The sequence below is a fragment of the Geospiza fortis genome, unplaced genomic scaffold (genome assembly GCF_000277835.1).
Source record: "Geospiza fortis unplaced genomic scaffold, GeoFor_1.0 scaffold49, whole genome shotgun sequence".
In the NCBI taxonomy this organism is placed as follows: Eukaryota; Metazoa; Chordata; class Aves; order Passeriformes; family Thraupidae; genus Geospiza; species Geospiza fortis.
Window position 1 is genome coordinate 167,223 of NW_005054378.1, and position 19,022 is coordinate 186,244.

General features: G+C 39.4%; 1 protein-coding gene across 3 annotated transcripts in view; it reads left to right on the forward strand.

The window, feature by feature from the left end:
* The first annotated feature begins 442 nt into the window (after positions 1–442).
* UBAP2 (ubiquitin associated protein 2) overlaps positions 443–19,022 on the forward strand; it is a 68,118-nt gene continuing 49,538 nt past the window's right edge. For all 3 annotated transcript variants that reach the window (XM_031060270.1, XM_031060271.1, XM_005424981.2), the window contains exons 1-5: positions 443–580; positions 4,617–4,694; positions 6,281–6,391; positions 10,221–10,374; positions 12,079–12,156. In XM_031060270.1, the coding sequence (XP_030916130.1) occupies positions 482–580; positions 4,617–4,694; positions 6,281–6,391; positions 10,221–10,374; positions 12,079–12,156 (520 nt within the window). In that variant the 5' untranslated portion in view covers positions 443–481. The remainder of the gene's footprint in view (positions 581–4,616; positions 4,695–6,280; positions 6,392–10,220; positions 10,375–12,078; positions 12,157–19,022) is intronic.

Genomic DNA, 19,022 nt, shown 5'->3' on the forward strand with positions numbered 1-19,022 from the left:
GGGAAAGGAGGAAGTATCTAGTTAATGAATACAATTTTTGTGTAGTGTTCTGAGTGAATATGAGAGCGGTTAAATTCCAGGCAGCAGAACTGGACAACAGGTATTATAGAAGTTTGAGTGATGCAGCTGGAGCTGAAACTTAATCAGAGTAGCCAACAGAAAAGTCTGTATTTTAAATAACTAGAAAAAGCTGTGAGATCTAGAAGTACAAATTGACACAGATTTCAGTCAGCTGTTAAAAAGACTTTCTATCCACTGCATTTCCCCTTTTAGTGTTAAAAACTGCAGTAAATCCAAAAATAGTGTATTAAAGCTGCTTTCTAGTGAGTCTCTGTATAGAATCAGTAGTAAAGGCAGGAGTTCAAATGACTGTACTTCTGTTATTTGGTTATTGAATCAGTATCCAACCTTAACTCATGTTTTTTTTTTTTTCTTTCAGATTTTGTATTTTGTACATAACATTGTTTTGTATATACTGTATATGATGACTTCGGTGGGCAGTGAACGTACCCGGGGCACTCGGGACAAAATGCAAATTTCAGCCACACAGCCGACACAACCACAGAAACAAGTAGTGCAGGTATGTGCTCCTGTATCAACTTCTTCGACTTGAAAGTGGGAATGTAATGATACAAGTTTCTTCCCTGAGTCAGTAAAAGCTGAAGGAAGATGGGGTGAAAATATATGGCTTATATATCTTTTGGAAGATTATGCTTGATTACTTGCATTAGTTGCTCAGTAATGCAGGACAGCGTTAAGTTATTCCTGTGTTGTCTCTAAATGAGTTTTGTGTTCTTCAGCAATGTCTCCTATCAGTGAGGAATTCGATGCCTGTGTCAGGATTTCTGTCCTGTGACCTCACAGTCCTCAGATCTCAGCTCTTCTATCTGCCAGCCTACTGATGCTCGAAGATTTCTCGTCAAGGGAGAAATTTGAATGGGCAGGAGAAGCTTTGTTAGATGCGTGTTGTGATCTACAGCATGATTCAGTAGAGAATCATGCTGTAGATCACAACAGCCTGATCTGTTGTGATCTACACAGATCTACACTTGAAGTCACTCTTCAAGTCACAAAATCTCTTCAAGTCGCAAAATCCTGAACTTCTTGTGCAGTGACCCCACCAAGTGAAATGGTCACCCCTAGCAGACTAAAATTTTCAGTATCTGTTAGATGGATATTAAGTTTCACCCTCCTGCTACTGATTCTTGGCAGCAGTAGTTATGTGCTTGTCTGGGTTACAAAGAGTGCAGAATGTTTCTACTTCTGGCAACTCAGTATTCTCTTGACAGATACAGCTCAGAATTAGTCTGGTTTCAAAAACTGTCTCCGTTCTTTGCTGGCGTGTGTGTATCAGTCTGGAGGTGATTCACGCAGGACGTCTACAGAGAAATACTGCCTTCTATTGCTTTTTGGACTAGTCTTTAGTATGGAGACCCTCTTGCTCTGTTTTGCATAGTATTAATCATGTGACCTCAAACCCTTGTCATCTCCTTGAGTTGCAGCACTTGGCATAGTGGTGATTCGTGCTAATTTGTGGATTTAGAAAGTGACTTTCAACAGATGAGTTGAATTTGGTTTTATTTTAAAAGAAGGCAGGAGTATAGTGAGCAGCCTGGCAAAAGTGGTGGCTTCCCTTTTTCCAACATTTTGCAAGACAGCACTGGAGCGGTTTGCTTGGTTGGGTTCCCTGGCACCAGGTAGACATAGGCAAATAGGAGGAAGTCCAGTGAAAAGCTGTAAAGATGATTGTTAGACTGAAACAGGAGAAATGAGGGGTGGCTCAGGGATCTGGGTGTTTTCAGCCCACTAAGACAAGGCAAGTGTGTTCTGTTCAGGTACCTTATGAAAGCGTATAGGAAAGGTAGAAACCAACTGTTCTCAGAGAGCAAGTGGCACAAGCTCGAACACTGGTAATTCCTGCTTTTAAAAGGAAAAAAAAAATTACTGTGAGTACGGTCATGGTGTATCCCTGGAGGACTTTTCCAAGCCATGGGATTCATTGATTTTAGACATTAAGACCTTTTTCTGCATTTTGTCATTTTATCCTGCCTTTTGCATAATAGATACTGGTTCGATCGCTTCAGTGGAAAGGGTGGTTATTTCATACATAGCAGTTATGTTTTAATGCTCCATATATTTTATTGTTGAGATACCAGATGGACCTTTCTGCTTAGTCAGTCTTTGCAGATCAGCAGAAGTCTCTGGATTTACCTGTTTCATCACCAATAATTCATTTTTCTGAATATAGAATAGTGTTTTCCCAAATGGATATTCCACTGTCATAATATCACATTGATCATCATTTCAATTATTTATCAAATTACATCATGTTTCTACTACATTGCTTCTGGATAATAAATGTGCCATTTTATTGTAAGATGTATGTCTATTACTGTCACTTAATTTTGTGTTTGGCACAATTCTGTTTTCTGGTAGTTTGAAGTTTTTAGTTTAAAATTTCTTCCACTCTTCTACTGAAAAAGTACTATATATCTTTTAAGGTTGACTGAAGTTCAGGCTGTTTTGAAATACTACTACCTTCTTAGTCACAATTAAAACTTAATTATACTCTTGGTTAGGGTGCTGCAGCATTCATTCTAACAATGGTGCCTTCAAAATAAAGAACCACTACATGCTGGAGGAAAGGCCAGAATTCTTTGTGACATTGGTCTGATGTTTTTGTAGTCATCTAGTGGTTTTTGTTGTTGGTTTTTTTTTCTTCTGAATCTTCAATTCCATCTGGGTGTAATCCACTGGCATAAATATGAGTGGTATTGCACCTACAAGTTTCCGAGCTCTCTGCTTACACAGGAAAACTGAAGATGCTGTCACACATTCGTAATTCTTCTTGAATTAGTATGTTTTTGTCTTCTGACATGGGCTTGAAGAAAACATTTGTTTATGGAAAAAGAAATCTTAGTGGATTCTTGATTTTTGGTAAAATATGCCATCATATCTCTACAGAAGTTATATTGTCTGAATGTTCTTGCTCTGGATATCTTCAAAGAAAATCTCTTCACTTGCTTAAAAGTCTCTGTGCCTGTGGAGGCTGTAATCAGAGTGAGAAAATGGATCAACAAAACTTAAATTCCTGAAGCCACCAGACATGTTGGTTCTGCTGTCTGCTGAGCTCTCAGCAGTCACCAAGAACAACCTCCTTTGCTTAGAGCACCGCATTGACTGGGTGGCTTCTATGGAAAGTGGAACAGGGGAGTTCAGAGCAGCCCTTGTTACCCAGTGGAGTGACACACAAGGCTGTCAGCCTGACAGGCTGAAAAGGTGAAGTAACCCCGAGTGTGCAACTGTTAGAAGTGCTAATTCTCTTGGAGCGTTGTCTCTGAGCACAGATGTCACTTCCCTCAAGGAACTATAACAGCTGCAGTTAACTTTTCAGCAAATAAGCAGCTAGTGGTGTTCGTTGAAGTAATTTTTAGACTCTTCTCAGCATGTATGCTTGGTGGCCTCCTCTAGAACTTGGGTTTGTGGTAAACTCTGAAAGCCAGACAGTCTGACTCTGATTAGATCTAACTTTGTGAGGCACAGAATTTCATGTGTGTATCCTGTGAAGTGGGGTGGCGAAAGGTGAGATTCAGCCAGCTGCCTAGGGTGAATCCTTTCCATCAAAAATTCCGGCAGGTGAACCGATCCCGCTCGAGGAGGAAGAACCTCTGCAGGCTCAGCAGCCACATAGTGGGTCCTCGCTCTCTTCAGTATCAGCTTTCTCTATATGCAACAGTAGCCTCTTCTCTTTGAGCAGAAGTCAAATGAGGTCCAGGATCTTGTAGTGCACACTGTTCTTTGGTATTTTCTTGGGAGTGCAGTTCATAGGCTGCAGATGCCACACTATGAAGTGATGTGTATGATGTGATATCTGTGTTAGAGTCATTTTTCTCTCAGGGGCAGCCAGTGTGTTTGGATTTTTTGTACTTGACTGCATCTCTTTCAGTCTCTCAGCTTTTGTGCAAGTTGCCAGTGTGCATTTTTGTCCAGAAATGTTGCAGAAGGACCAGGTACTTCATCAATAGCAAGTTGCTTTAGCAGTTTTCTGAGACCAGTATTCACTTGTAAAAACAAACAGTGCAGCTGTTCATGGGCAAAGTTTCGAGACATGACCCAAGTCTTTTTAAGTGCTCAATAAAACTACAGAGTCAGATTGTTGTTGGGAGAGCTGTGGAAGGCGATGGGAGCAGGGATCATTAGAGATGTGGTTAATTTAGAGATACTATTGCCAGTTTGTTACAATGAAACTCTTAATACTGGAGTAGTAGATCTTAAATAAAAGTGAAGCACTAATGTAGCTAAAATGTAGTCTTCCCTGGTCCTTCTGTGTTATTATATGGTAGTCTTGTCCTATGGTAGTCTTCTGTGTTGTTATATGGTAGTACAGTGACCTTTAACTATATTTCAAATAGATTAGAATGTGTTGAAATTGCTTCTGTCCCAAATAACATTTAAAACTATAAATGGGAATGGACAAGATATTGATCCCTCCCCCACAGCATCTCTGTGCTTGTTGTATTATGTTCTTTTTGAGAACCCATAGGAAAAAGCAGGGACACTGGGATATACTTCTAAATACCTTTTGTGTACTTTATTGGATATTATCTTTTTTTCAGGCAACAGCAGAACAGATTCGCCTTGCTCAGATGATCTACGATAAGAATGACGCAGATTTTGAAGATAAAGTGAAACAAGTATGTTTCTTATTGGTACAAATTTTTTTGTCCCACAATAAAATGTTCTAGAACTGGCTTCCATTTTGGAGGTAGAGCATCTGTTTCTGGGTTAGATGAAACTTTTTTCAGAAGAACATAAGTTTAACTAGGAAAAGGTGCTCTTATTGCACTGTAAAGTCTTTTTACAAGAAATTTTGTGGCAGTACAGCTCTGACGGTGTAGTTTTCAGTCTAGGAAACTATGTAGACAAAACTTTGTAGACAAACCCTTAAGCCAAAACTCGTTTGTGCTGATGTCTCTTCCTCAGTGTATCTCTCTAGTATGGTCTTGATGATTAATGATTGTCAGAATAAAGAATGGGTTCAGCTTGCCCTCAAGTACATGCGAGAACAGCGTCACCTGTGTAAGCTGTTTGCTAATATCTCGGAAGTTTTTCAGGAAAAGTAAAAGTCTAATGATAGCTTAAAGATAAATCAAGGTGTTATTTTAAAAAATAAATAATCTTACCTCACAGATCTGTGTATGCATTAAAATTTTAGAATTACAGTGTATAAATGAAATCTCTCACTTCCTCTACCATGGTGAGTGTTGGGTTTTGGATAATCAAGCTTTTGTTATCTACTTACACCTGAGACCATGAATTCAAGCAGTCCTGAAAATTGGGGTGTCTCATGTGGCTGTTGGTGATTTTATCCTAGTGAATACATCACAGCTCATGGAGAACCTAGGAATGCATCCAGGAGGGAAGAATTAGCTTGAATGCATAAATGCAGCAAAGGAGCAGATTTCTTGGTTTCTTTTCATCTCTAAAACTTCCTCTGAAGAATTGTTAAATGCTTTTTGTTGTTCTTGTTACAAACTAGTTCTGTTGCTCTGCCAAAAATGAAATCTTGTACTTTGTGAAGCCAAAGGACCCTCATCAATAGTGCTTGTGGCTGTGGTGGTGGGAAGGAGATGAATTAGGCTCTGCATAGAATTTGTTTTACCTTCTGCATATGTATTTCTAGCTCATGTGGGTTTTGTTCTTTAGATGAATTTGCTGAATGCCCTGTGACACACACTCTTCAGGATATACACCATGAGTTCAAGGAGCATAATTCAGAGCTAGGTCTCCTTAATCACCTTTGTGACTCTGGTGTGGCCTTATGCTGAAGTGGATCAAGGGAGCTAGTCTGTCTGAAAGATAATGTACTTCTTAGTCTGGATGGTTTTCCAGGTGGATCTGTTCTCTGCCATGTCTTGCTATATGTCTTTTCTCACACTGGGATAAAGAGGGGCAATTTTAGTGGAGAAAGAGATAGGATGATACTGGAACTATTGTTGTCCTTTACACTTAACGTACTGGTGATCTGGCAGCATTTGCTGCAAGCACGCAGAACAGAAAAAGTGTGAAAGAGTACTTCCTTGATTACCAATTAATTTGTGCTTCTTTATCTCTTGTCTGAATCCCAAGCAGATCTGTACAATGCAGATTACTTTATTCAGGATATTAGTTTACTCTGACATGGTAGCTATGCACTTTGTTGTAATTTGTGGTCATACTAGATCTTACTTTCTTATGATGGTAATTTAGATATTTTAACATGTCTGACTTTTACTGCCAGCTTATGGAAGTGACGGGGAAAAACCAGGATGAATGCATAGTGGCACTACACGATTGTAATGGGGATGTGAACAGAGCAATCAACATACTTCTGGAAGGAAGTTCAGACACGGTAAGGTTTTACTTCCATGTTAAACTACACTTTCTGTTGCTGTGATTTTCAGCTTCTACAAGGACATTGGGAAAGTCATGTTTCAGAAATTTTTAATTTCCATGTCTCCATTCAATTTCTTTTGGAGGAAATGGAAACTAGGGCAGCTTCTCTACTGCATGTGTACCTTGGAAAGGCTGAATCTGGAAAATGTTGTGGGTGTTCAGCTGGTCTATTGCAGAGTTCCTATGGTTTCATTTATATACAGCAGTTTTAACTCTGCAGCAGAACTCAGAGCTCCCTCAGACACAGGCCTGTTTCTTGCTACAGGTTTTGTAGTTACTGTGTAGACCCTCCTGAGGCCTGAGACCATTACAAAAGTCAATCTTTGTAAACCCAAGGGCAGGAAGGTATTTTAAGTTATGCACATTCTGTAGGTGTGGGTTGCCAGTATTGAAGTTGGAGGAGGTGTCCACATCTGCAAGTTGCATCGGTAATGCTACTTATGGCAGGAAAGGATGCAACAAGTAGTAGCTTCTTTAACTGTGTTGCTCATTTGCATGACTTAATTGAAAAACAGGAGGAGGAGACTAAACTATGGGTATACCACACATAGTAAACCGCAAATAATGTAGTTAAAGAAGTTGCACAGTGGAATTTTTTATCCCAGGAGATTCTAAGAAAATATGTTTTACTGCAGTTAAAGTTTTTGCTGGAGAAATTTCTTACAGTTTGTTTTTAAATTAGATTCTATCTCATCCAAATTGGAAAGGTAACCTGGACTTCCTTTCTTGATGCTGAACACTCAGTATTTCCTGTGATTTATCAGGATGTGTACTCTGGTTTATTGTTAATGAGGAAACTCACCCCTCACGCACCCTTAATCTGGGACACACACTGTTTTGACTGAGGGGACTTTCTTTTCTATCCCCTTTTCATTTTTTATCAGAGTTGAGGTCTTCTAAACACAGAAGTATATGATATTGACAGACTGGGAGTAGAGGAGAGCATTTCATGTGAATCTGTCTGGGTTATATGTTGTGTTCTCTCATACTTATCATGTTTGCCATTTTTTAGTTGAAAGTAGTTTTCTGGTTGATAGAGAATATTAAATCCTTTTTTACTTTAGCAATTTGTTGTAACTGATCATGACATAGAAAAAGCTTTCTGAACTCCTTCATCAGCTACAAGTGATACTGATATGTTCTGCACTTTTGACAAGTCATTCTTAACCCACTGTTCTCTACAGACAAAATGCAACTCAGAAACAAATATAGAGAACTTGAAGGAGTCAAGGAGAAAGGAGTATTAATTGATAATTGATGGGTGTGAAAAATTTTATTTTTGACAGTTTGTAGGCCTCCAGTTGGAAGGATTTAAGGCCATTATACTTGAGAACAGTTCCTCCATGGATTTGATATAAAGTTGTAAGCTGAAGTACTACAAATTCTGAATGAAGATTTCCAAATCTTTCTTTCTAGTGTCACTCTGCTTTGATGCACTTGCAGTTTTTTTAAACTTAATTTGAAAGATGTGTCCATTCAACTGAAGGAATTCAAAGAGTAAGGAGTGATAGTTAAAATGTCTGTTTATAGTTTATTTGGTACTCAGCCAATTCTGTGTTAGTCTTTTTTTGTTTGCTTTTGGGGTTTAAAGCTGTGATCTACAAGCTGTAAGTGTGTGACTTTGTAAAGACTTTCTTTTTGCAGCAGTTGTAGCAGTCTGGCTTGGGCTAGTTAGAGGCTTGTGTGTGAGTAGAAAAGGACATGGTTTCTTTGCCTAAGACTTGTATTGATTTAACTTCTTAAATCCATTTTATGCTCAGCTGTGTTTTACTTACTAAACCTTTGAAGATAGAACAGAACAGACTTTTCAGGTTTTTATTCATTCCGTGTAAGAACAGGACAACAAGAATTATCTGTTACAGATTTTCTCGAAGGTCAGACCCACTGCTATCATTTGAGTTGCCTCAGGCATTGTCAGCTGAAATTGTAATCAGTTACCTCCCTCAGAAAGAGAGACAGCTCAACATGTGACAGATCCCCATGCTCAGAGGTAGCACCATCCTCTATCTTAAACGACATGCCTGACTTTCTCAAGGCTTTCCTCAAAATGGTATTATGGGAAAGCATGGATCTGATGCTTTTGTGGTTGTCTTTTTACTGATCCTTCCTAAGTTATTTTAAATCTCATTCAGGAGAGCCTGCTTCTTCTTCAGCTTTGCAGCCTTATCCAGTTTTGGGTGTTTCCTGAAATGGTCAAAGATGTTTTGGCATTAAGCCCATCAGTGAATTAGTGCATTCTGAACTCTACAGACTTGGCTGTTCAGTTGTCAGTGCAGGTATCTATCTTTCCTCCTCTGAGGTGTGTGAAACACTAGGAATGCTTCAGTGCAGGTACACCAGCTGTGGTAGGTGATGCCATGTGGTACTTACTCAGGGAAGCAGCTTTCTGCCTTATGGATAAGGTGGTGATGTTCGAATGTGTTTAGTTTTGTACCTCTGATCAGCTCTGGCTGAGCTTCACTAAAGTTGGTTTAGTCTTCTATCCTGGAGGTGGAACTGCAAAGTGATTTCACCTTTCTTTCTCACCAGTGCCATGCCAAAAAATGAGACAGTAACCATTCTCTTTGTTCTTATTCTCTCAAAGGAGACTTTGTAACACTGTGTTTGTAAACTGCTGTGTTACCTCCTTTCTTCTTTGCGCTGGCTTCCTGGGCAGCTTGAACTAGCTGGCCATGGCCTGACTCCTCAGGGCTGCTCAGTTGCTTTTGGTGGAATTGAGAGATAAGACAGGACCTAAAATTACTGGTAGACAAACTTTTTTGTTTGTTGTAGGTGCCTGTCAGATGTCATACTTCAGTGCTTCACAACAATTTGTATGTGCAAATATTCTGATATTTAATATCTTATTTGAGCTGTAAGCTCCTGGAAATGGGGACATACATGTAAACCTCCCTACCATCTTAATGATTTGCAAATAATATCTTTTCTTCTTCTTACTTGCTTTGCAGCTATGGCTTAATAGACTTACCATGGAATTGCATAATATATGAGTTGCTGAGTTATTCTTAGCAAGTGTTTTAGTCATTTTATTTTCAACTCCTACAGATACTCCTGTGGAGCTTATAACATCCTTGAATTTATTTTGAAACTGAGTTTAAGATTAAAACAGAAGCCTGATACTTGGACCTTGATCCCATGTCTTGTTTAGACATAGCTTTTCCTGTGTTTTGCTATGTTTGATGGTCTATAGCTGTTAAGAGTGGATGGTCTGGCTTATCATCAGTTCTCCCAAGCTGTTGTTTTGCCATTCTGTCTTTTGGGGCTTAAATTCTAGTGTGCCTGGATGAAAAGTTTTTCTTTTCTGTTTGGGTTTTTTTTTCCCTCTTAGGCCAGATACTTAGTTTCATCAATCTTTTGTTCAATGATACTTACAAGGGTTTTTTGGTTTTTTTCTTTTTCATTTCCCTGGGAGAAAAGGATAGCTTTGTTCATGTTCGCATGCTAAATTTATAGATGTATTTGAGAGGAAAACTGTTACATGCTTTGCAGATGTTCTGTGTTACAATAGTATCCAGTCTTCCTTGAACTAGTAAAAGTCTATTATAGCCAGAAATATTTGTGGTTCTGATATTCCCTAAGACAATCAAACTTTATTTTTTTTTTCTTGTCTCTTTGCAAAAATGCAGCCTGTCTTTCCATTTATATCAGTGTAGTTTGCATTTGTTGTCACAATGCAAATACCTGGGTTTTTTCCATGAACTGGAGGGGTGTGGGGTAGAAAGTGTGCATTGAGAGGTGTCTCCTCCTTTTTGACTTTTGTGTCTAACTCTTTTCTACCCAAATAGACTTCTTGGGAGACTGTAGGGGGAAAGAAGAAAAGCCTTGGAAAGGAAGGTTCAGAAAACAAAGAGAACAGAGAGAAACGAGGGGACAGAGAAGTGAGTCGCGGACGGGGAAGTTCCAACAGACGGGGAAGAGGAGGCAGCCGTGGACGAGAGTGTACGTATAGGGCTTAATTTTTAAAGATTGAGACGCTTTTCTTGCAGCTGGAACTGACTGAGCTAAGAGCGAGTGCTTAATGGAGCAAAGTCCGTCCAACTATAGCTCAGCGTTGAAGGGATCATAACTTGTTTGTGCCACAGGTATGCTTGGTCTGTCTATGTGACTTGGTTTTGGGATGGTCTCTATTTGTTCAGAGACACTCAGTGTAACATAAGTCTCTGTTCTTGTTTGATTAATTGATCTTGTGCAATTTGCTGTTCTTCATGTAAGTTTTAGAATTGACTCTTTGTAAGTCTGCATGAGAACAAGTATGTCGCTGCACAGCTGATACACTTTTTTGTTTCTTTTAATGAAAAAATTATCCAGCTTTGACTCCATCTCCTTTTATGAGTGGGAGAACCTGAAGATGTTCTCATCTTCTCATAAGGGGAGTGAAAACACTGGGATGATTATTAATCTCTAAATATATTTCTCACATAAATCAACCAAAAGGTGAGTTTCTGCAACAGAGAAAATTCATTGTTAGTTGAAACATTGAAAGCTTTGCAACAGTTACAATAATACATTGTACAAAAGCAAACTGATGTTTCCAAGTTAGAGAGAGTCACAATAGATCATGGTTGGATACATGTTGCTTTTTTTAGCTAAGTTTTGTCAGCCTTCTCAAAGCTGTGCGGATTGTCTGTGTTGGCTGTTTGCCACACTGATAGCTGAGAAAAGAAATCAGAATGGATACAATATGTTTAGCTTTGCATTTATAAGCAGGAAAAACATTTACAGTATTAGCCAACTCATGTTATTCATAATTGGAAGATATTCTACTGTTGTGCCAATATAGATGTTGTGCGTTTTTGTAGCATAAAGTCAAGATGAAAAAATGTTAATAAAATATGGAGCTGGACTTAGAAAAGTATAAATTAGATCAATCAAAATGAAAGCAAAGGGCAAATTTTTTTACCAGAGACAGATGCTGCTTTTCTCTTTTTTGTAAACTGGAATTAAAGAAATTTCAGATGGTTACCAAATCTTGTTATTTTCTTCCCAACTTTATATCCAAGCATTTTTGGTTTTATTGTTGCCATTAGGAGAAATGCAGTACAAAGTCTCAGCAGTGAGTGTTTCAAGAGGCCAGTTTTATTGGGGTTTTTTTTCTCCTTCAAGTAGCCAGCTGTATTTCAAAGCACCTTGTCGGGAGTTTACCACAAACCACTTAGGTTGCAGACCTTTTTTAGTGCCTTACCTTCACCCAGTCATCATCCCTGTGCTTTAAATACAGAGGAGAAATCTGTTTCCATGCTTCTACAGGGATGCAGTATGGGCACAAAGGAGAAGCGTTGATGTTAGTGCTTATCCTTTATTTTTTCAGTGTTGTCAACCAGTGCATTATCTAGGAAACACAGAATAAGGCAGCAGTATTTCCTATCTCACTAAATAGTGTACGCTGCAAAACATGGCATTTGTAGAGGTTTGTCTCCTGATGGACTTTTCCTTCTTATATTTGCTTCCTAATTGTCCAGTACAAAGGAAACAAGGAAACATAAATTGCTTCTAGTGAGGCCTCAAAGAAGAGGGGTAATTGAGATCTGTTGACCATCTGAAAATTTTGCCTTTTGTTTTGAAGGGTTCAGTTTAAGCAAATGGCTGTATTATCTCAAGTAGCAGTTTCTAACGCTTCTCTTAAGCTGTTGTCTCTCCACACAGTTAGAGCTGAAGAGAATGGAGTGGACAACAATCAAGGAGACAGGCCTTCAGACCGTGGGAAACGTGGCCGTGGGAGAGGTGAGATGGTGGCATTGTTGTGGGACTGGCTCTTCTTTCATGTTCTGAAAAGGAACTCTCCCATTTGTTTCTTTAAATGCTTCTTCTTAAGCATTTTCTGTTTATCCTTTGATTCCATATGCACTTCAGCCACCTTGTGCTTGGGTACATCCCACTCCCTTACCGTTTATCATTTCTTGGTCTTGGAACAACTTAAAAAAAATTGACAGAGATCACTTCTATGGTGATTTCCTATGTGGCAGGCAGCTGTGCACTGGCTATGGAGAGCTGTTTTCCCAGACTGACTCATGCCAGCCTCCTGTGAGTGGGAGTGTGCTCACTCAGGGTTCCTCAAGATATACTTCAGCAGCAGGAGAGCACAAGATTCCATCTCTATGGCTCTTGAGGAAGGATTTGGTGTACCTTTTCTTGTACCGTTTATTTGCGATGTCTCTGGTTGTCAGGCTTGCCTTCTGCTTTTGGTAGCCAATCAGAGAAAGAACAAGCCACCTTAGAGACATTTTGCTATGAAAAGGAATTCGACACGGAAGAGCTGATGAGAACTGTGGAGAAGGAATACTGTGGAGTTGTAGGTACAGCTCCAGTCCTTTCATGTAGAAGAGGTGGGATAATGGATTGGATGTGGAATCAGGTGATATGTATTTGAATTGGATTTTCCCTGGTTGCAGTGGATAGAGGCTTGTTTTTCCTTAAAGTCGGAGGAATGAAAATAAGTAATCCATGTATGGTGCAGATTATGGATGGACAAATGTATTACATAAGTTAAATTGACGAAATGTATAGCAGAACTAATGTACTTAGTAAGTACTGTCTGACTCAAGAAAAATTCTGCCTTCAAAGGACTCCTTTCTCTTTGGAATGTCGGGTAACAAGGCATTCAGAGACAGGCACATCCAGCTTCATTGTCTCCAGATCTGCATCTTGAAGGTGTACAAAGATGCAAAGAAGTAACTTCCAAAGGTTTGCGTGTGAGAGTGCCTGTGAATCAGCAAAAACCCAGTGGTGTGTGCAGAGAAGTAGCTCTGCAGGACAAGGTGTGGTATAGTTCACAGCTACTATTTTTGGTATGTTAACAGTTTACACTTTCAGTAGATAGAATGTAAGTCTTGCAGTTACTTATTTTATAAAATAATCCTTTATTTTCAAATTATAATTATAAAAGTAGGACTTTTTAAAAATGGTTCAGTAAAACTTAGATATTAATTTCAAATGCAGTGGTTTTTGCTTTAACCTTACAAAGCATACACTGCTTTTGTTGTCAAAGCTGTAGCTTTCTAGATGAATATCATATATCTCAAACTTCATAATCAGATCAAAATGACCTGTCTAACTGAAGAAATAGAAACTTAGATTTTCTAATAGAAAAAGAGAGTTTCTGTTCACTGGCTTAATGTACATAGTATTACTATATGTCTCTACTAAATATTTTAGACTGTACTGTGAGCAAAGTATGTTAATGAAGTTTCTGTGATAAACCTGTTGGCCAATTTTACAGGGTCATTATATTACAAGTGTGTGTATTCCATGGCAGGAAATACCTGATTAATTTTACAGTGCAAACTCTTGAAATCTTCAGGAAGTTTTAGAAATCTGTGTAATTCGGTTCTTATCATTTCAGGGATACGTGGCCTTCTTTCTTTGGATATTAGTAGAAATAATAATAAAAAGCTTCCTGCCAATTCATTCTGTAGTCTTTCTTTTCTGTTACACAGAATAGTGAAATGAGAGATAACACACTTCAGCTGAAAGTAAACAGATTGCTGGTAATCACCACAGAACCTATTTTTAGAAATGTTTCATGCAGTGTGTGTGTAGAAATCTAGGCACTGGATATGAAATAAGGGGTCAGCTAATTATCTGAACAACACACTCTATTTTAAGCTACCTTCTCAGGCAGGAGTTATCTTACTGGCTGCCTTCTAGGAGATTTGCTGGGCCATCATATGTATTACTCCTTCACAGTGTAAAAACATAATTTAAAGAAATGATAAACAACTGAAAATGGCTAAAACGGGATTGACACAGAAGTGATAGTGTGCTGTTTACTGAGAGGGAAAAGCCTTTATACTGAATATTTCATATTCAGTGTGTAAGGCACTAGTTTAATCTGACAGTAGATCTTCCATTAATGACTGTGTCATGTTCCTTGTAACTTCATAGGGTAGTAGGTAAACAGAGTGCAAACAACACTGTGTGCTGGTATGCAGGGCATCAGGGATTTGAAGTATGCAAATTATTGACTGATTAACAGAATGTAGAAATATATCACAGCATGTGTAACAGGACATGTCTCAGCTATAATTGCTCTAAGTTAAATCTTTGCTTGTTAAACTAAGGGTGTAAACTTTGTATTGAAGTCAGGGAATGTCTTGTTTTAAGATACCTTCTCATCTGTGCTTCTTTTTAGAACCAAATTTCTTGCGTGAGCGTAATTTAAATGTAAGAAATACTGTAATGGTGATGAGCAGTAATTGCATCACAGTGATTATATTTGTCAGTTTAGCAAGGATTTGTGACTGTCTAGAATGGAATCTCCTGAAGAAATTAAAGAAGCAGATGGTTATGTGTTTAGGATTATCAGCTATAGAAACAGTTTCTTATTTGTATTTTAATCACCTGCAGTGTTGTGTACAAGTTGATGAACTTTACAAGCACAGGTTATTTTTAAGCTGCTGTTTTTTAGGGTTCTTGCATCTTCAATTTTAAGTGCAGGTCAGATTCTCCCAGTTCCTCTGCTTCATATTGAAAAGGATGCAGAAAAAAAAAGGGTGTTGAGCTAGAAAAGGCTTTTGAAGGTACTGGGAAGTCTGCAGTTATGGGGTGTGAGGATTTTTCTGCCTGTGAGAGAGGACTGTGTGCGTGTATAGTAGAACTCTGTTAAACTTCTGTGGGGGCATCAGTTGATCATGCCAAGTATGCAAAGGAGAGAATATTAAATGAGATCAGCAGGTTACAGCTTCAAGATGAACTTAAAGAGTTGGTTCTTCATACATGAAGTGAAACAAAGGAACTCCTTTCAGTAAGATGATGTGGTGCAGGAAATGTATACATAAAAAGACTTGGAAATTTCATCCTAAAAAAGAACCGCAGTCAAGAAAAAGAAAAACCACCAAAGATTTTGTTGTATGTAAATTATTTTTGACTAAGGAAGTCAAAGCCACAAATAGTTGAAGATCAGGAAAACATCCAAAGAAACTACACTGTGATTTCAGTTCATGTGCTTTTCCCTGGATGTCTAATTGACCATGGCTTAAAACGGAATAACAGGTAGGTGGGCTTTTGGCCTCTTTTATTGATTCAACATAGAAATTGTTATAGACTCAGGTATAGTAATTCTCCTGGTTTGCAAAGGCAAGATAGATTTGTGCTTGCACTTCTGTTTATTTCTTTACTTCGTTATTCCAGAACAACATGAGCATTCCATAAATGTGGGTTCTGCCAGGGATTTTTTTCCTACAAAACAGATATAAAAATGAAAGGAAAAAATGCTATGTTTTAATTCCAACTCTTGTTTTGTCTGCTGGCTGTATAGGAAAATAAAACAACTTATCATTCTCATAGATACCTGATTATAGTCCAGTTTGTATTCTTGATCTCTTTTCATTGTTTTTAACATAAGAAGTATGCTATCCTTGAACAAATTGAATTTCTGTATCCAGAATTGCTTGTATAAACATTCCCTACGTTTAAAAGCTTAGCCCAGTTGGCACATGATATGTCTTGGACTTTTTTTGCCAGAACTAGGGATAATGTTGTTTTTTTATAAAACATGCATGTGGAGCAGACCTTCTGGAAGTCAAAATTTGAAGTTTGTTTAGTTTTGCTGTGCCTCATTCTGCATTAGTTAAGAAACTCTGTCATGTACTTTTTTTTGAGTATCATAGTTTATATGTAACAAGTCACCTGTTTTCCTTTAAATGTAATTTTTGAGTTGAAAGTTTTCAGCATGAATTGTAAAAATGCTCTCTAGAGTAAATGCAGTATATAATACTGATTAATTGCTTTTAGCTTTATGGTGACTAATAAAGACAAAAGTAATTTGAATTATTAACTCCAGCTTGGGTGTTTGTTTTGGTAATATGGAGTACCTAGAATATAAAGTTTCTGCACTTTGCCTCCTTACCTCTTAAGGCTTAATAAGCCTCTGTCAACTTGGTTCTGCTGGGAGGATGGCACTACCAGAGCAGACATGAGGGCAGTTCAGTTACTGTGTAGTCAGAGAAAAGCACAAATTTAGTGTTGCTTGCCCTTCCAGTCTGCATTTCCTTTTTCTTGCAGCTGTTCTTCAGGCCATTTCTTAACCTTGAAGTAACTTCCTCTAAGTTAAACCCTGAAAATCTGAATTTTTAAATAAAGCACCTGTGTTGCAATGGAAGGATTTAGGTCTACAAGCTCAGCAGACTTGATTTTCTGCAGAATAGGTTGTTAATTTAATGGGTTAGTCCCATCTGAGTTGTGCTTCTACACACCTTTCTCGTGCTCCAATGAAGTGTGCATTTGCTTTGGGGGAAGAAATGTTGTGAATGTGGAGAGGAATTCTCGTCATGCATGGATGGTACCAGAGTGGCGAAGTGATTGTGATGAGTGTTTTGAACTCCTAGTAGGTTTTAGTGAAAACAGAAAAACTTGCCACTTTCCTGGGTTGGATATAAGTGCTGACCTTTCTAGAATTCATTCAGGAGAAGAAAACTGCAAAGAGTAAGGCAGCAATTGACAGTAGTAGGACATTCCTCTGAGAGGTACAGAGGCACCCCTTTGGTGACATGTGCTTTCTAGAGAGGTGCGCTGCTTACCAGGGGCTCTTATCAGGGATGTCACTGAGACTACCAGGCTTCTTGCAGTCCACTGACTGTTACTTCCTCCTGTTGTTTCATGGAGGCACAAGGGGTACAGCCAGGAGCAGTCTGAACAGTATCAAGGGGGATTGCAGAGCCCTAGGTTTGGCCACAAGGACTCTGGAGCAGCTAGTTTTTGTAGGTAGTTTTTTTCATCCATCCTCTCAGTTAAAAACAAAGGGGGTCAAAAGGGCCAGTTGTATTTGGAGAATCAGCAGGTGATTATAGGCCTTGTGCCACAGCAGGGGATTTCACTTCTTAGACCAGGGGACTCTTTGAGAAACCTGGTCTTCTGGGGACTGATGTGTTCCATCTGTCAAGGAAGGGGGATGAGCGTCTTTGGTCATCCTGGCTTCATAAAGGGCAAGTTGTGCGTGACCAATCTGGTGTCCTTCTGTGATGGAGTGATCATAACAATCAACAAGGAGGGGCTGGCATCATCTGTCTGGACTTCTGTAAGGCCTTTGACATGGTCACACATGACATCCTTATCTCTACATTGGAGAGAGAGGGATTTGAAAGGTGAACCTTTTTGGTGGATAAAGAGTTGGCTTCATCCAGTTAGTTGGATGCATCCAGTTAGTTGTGGCCAATGGTTCTATGTCCAGATGGAACCTGGTGACAGGTCATGTCCCTCAGGGCTCTATCTTGGAATGTTGCTCTTAAATTAATATCTTTATCACTGACAGAGTGAGATTGAGTGCACCCTCAGCAAATTTGCAGATGATACTAAGCTGAGAAGTGCAGTTGACACACCTGAAGGATGGGATGTCATCTGAAGGGACCTGGACAAGCTTGAGGAGTGGGCCCAGAGGAATCTCATGAGGTTTAGCAAGATGAAGTTCAAGATGGTGCACTCAGGTCAGAGCAATCCCAGGCATAAATACAGACTGGGGACAAGAACTCCTTGAGAGCAGCCCTGCAGAGAAGGACCTTGGACTTCATACAGATGAAAAGCTGTCTGGAGCTGGCAATGTGTGTTTGCAGCCTAGGGCTTGTGGGGCTGGTGAGGAAATTTGAAGGTCAAGGGCAGCTTGGGCTGCAGTAACTGTGAAATGGTGGAGGTTGAGGTCTTTGTTACAGTGATGAGGACACACAACAAGCTCACTGCCATGGCCTTCATGGAGGAGAGCAGAGTTTGGCCTCTTCAAGAGTGCCATGGGATAGAACTCCAGAGAGAAGTGGGGCCAAGGAAAGCATGTTAATATTTAAGGATTCCTTCTTCCAAGTTTGGGAGCAGTGCATCCCAAACAAAATAAAGACAAAACTTCCCCAACTGCATGGATGAAAAGGCGCTCCTGGACAAACTCAAACACAAAAAGCCCAGAGAAGGAGGAAACAAATAAATGTAGCCTGGGAGGAAGAGAGAGGTGAGATTGTCTGAGCAGCTAGGGTTCTGGTTGGGAATGCTAAAGTTGTATTTTTGGTGATAAAAGGAAGACAAGGGAAAATTTGGGCCCTCTCTGTAAGAAAACAGGAGACATGGCTAACTGAGACATGGAGAAGCTGGAGGCACTTAATGACTTTTTTTGCCTTGGTCTTTTCCCACAAGATTTCCAACAATATGAATTACAGAACGTAAACGCAGGGGCTGGGAGAATGAATAACCATCCACTGTAGGAGAGGATCAGGTTTGAGACTCTTTGAGGAATCAAAGTGCACATGTCCATGGGGCCTGACAAGATACATCTGTGGGTCCCCAGGGAAGTGGAAGAGGAAGTAGTAAGCCACCATCCATCATATTTGAGTTCCCACTGATGAAAAAAAGGGAAGCATAACCTCTACTCTAAAAAGGGAAGGAAGGCAGACCTGGGGAACTAGGGGTCAGGCAGTCTCACATCTGTGCCTGACAAGATCCTGGAGCAGAACGTCCTGGAAGTTAAGGGACTTGGAAAGTGTGAGATGGTAGGTGACAGACAAACTAACTCTCCCAAAAAAGAAGAGGCAGGCAACAGCAGGGTTTTTTGGTAGCTTGGTGTAAAGGTTTTCTGGCATTTATCAAGGTGGCAACTGGTTTGGAGAGCTGATCCA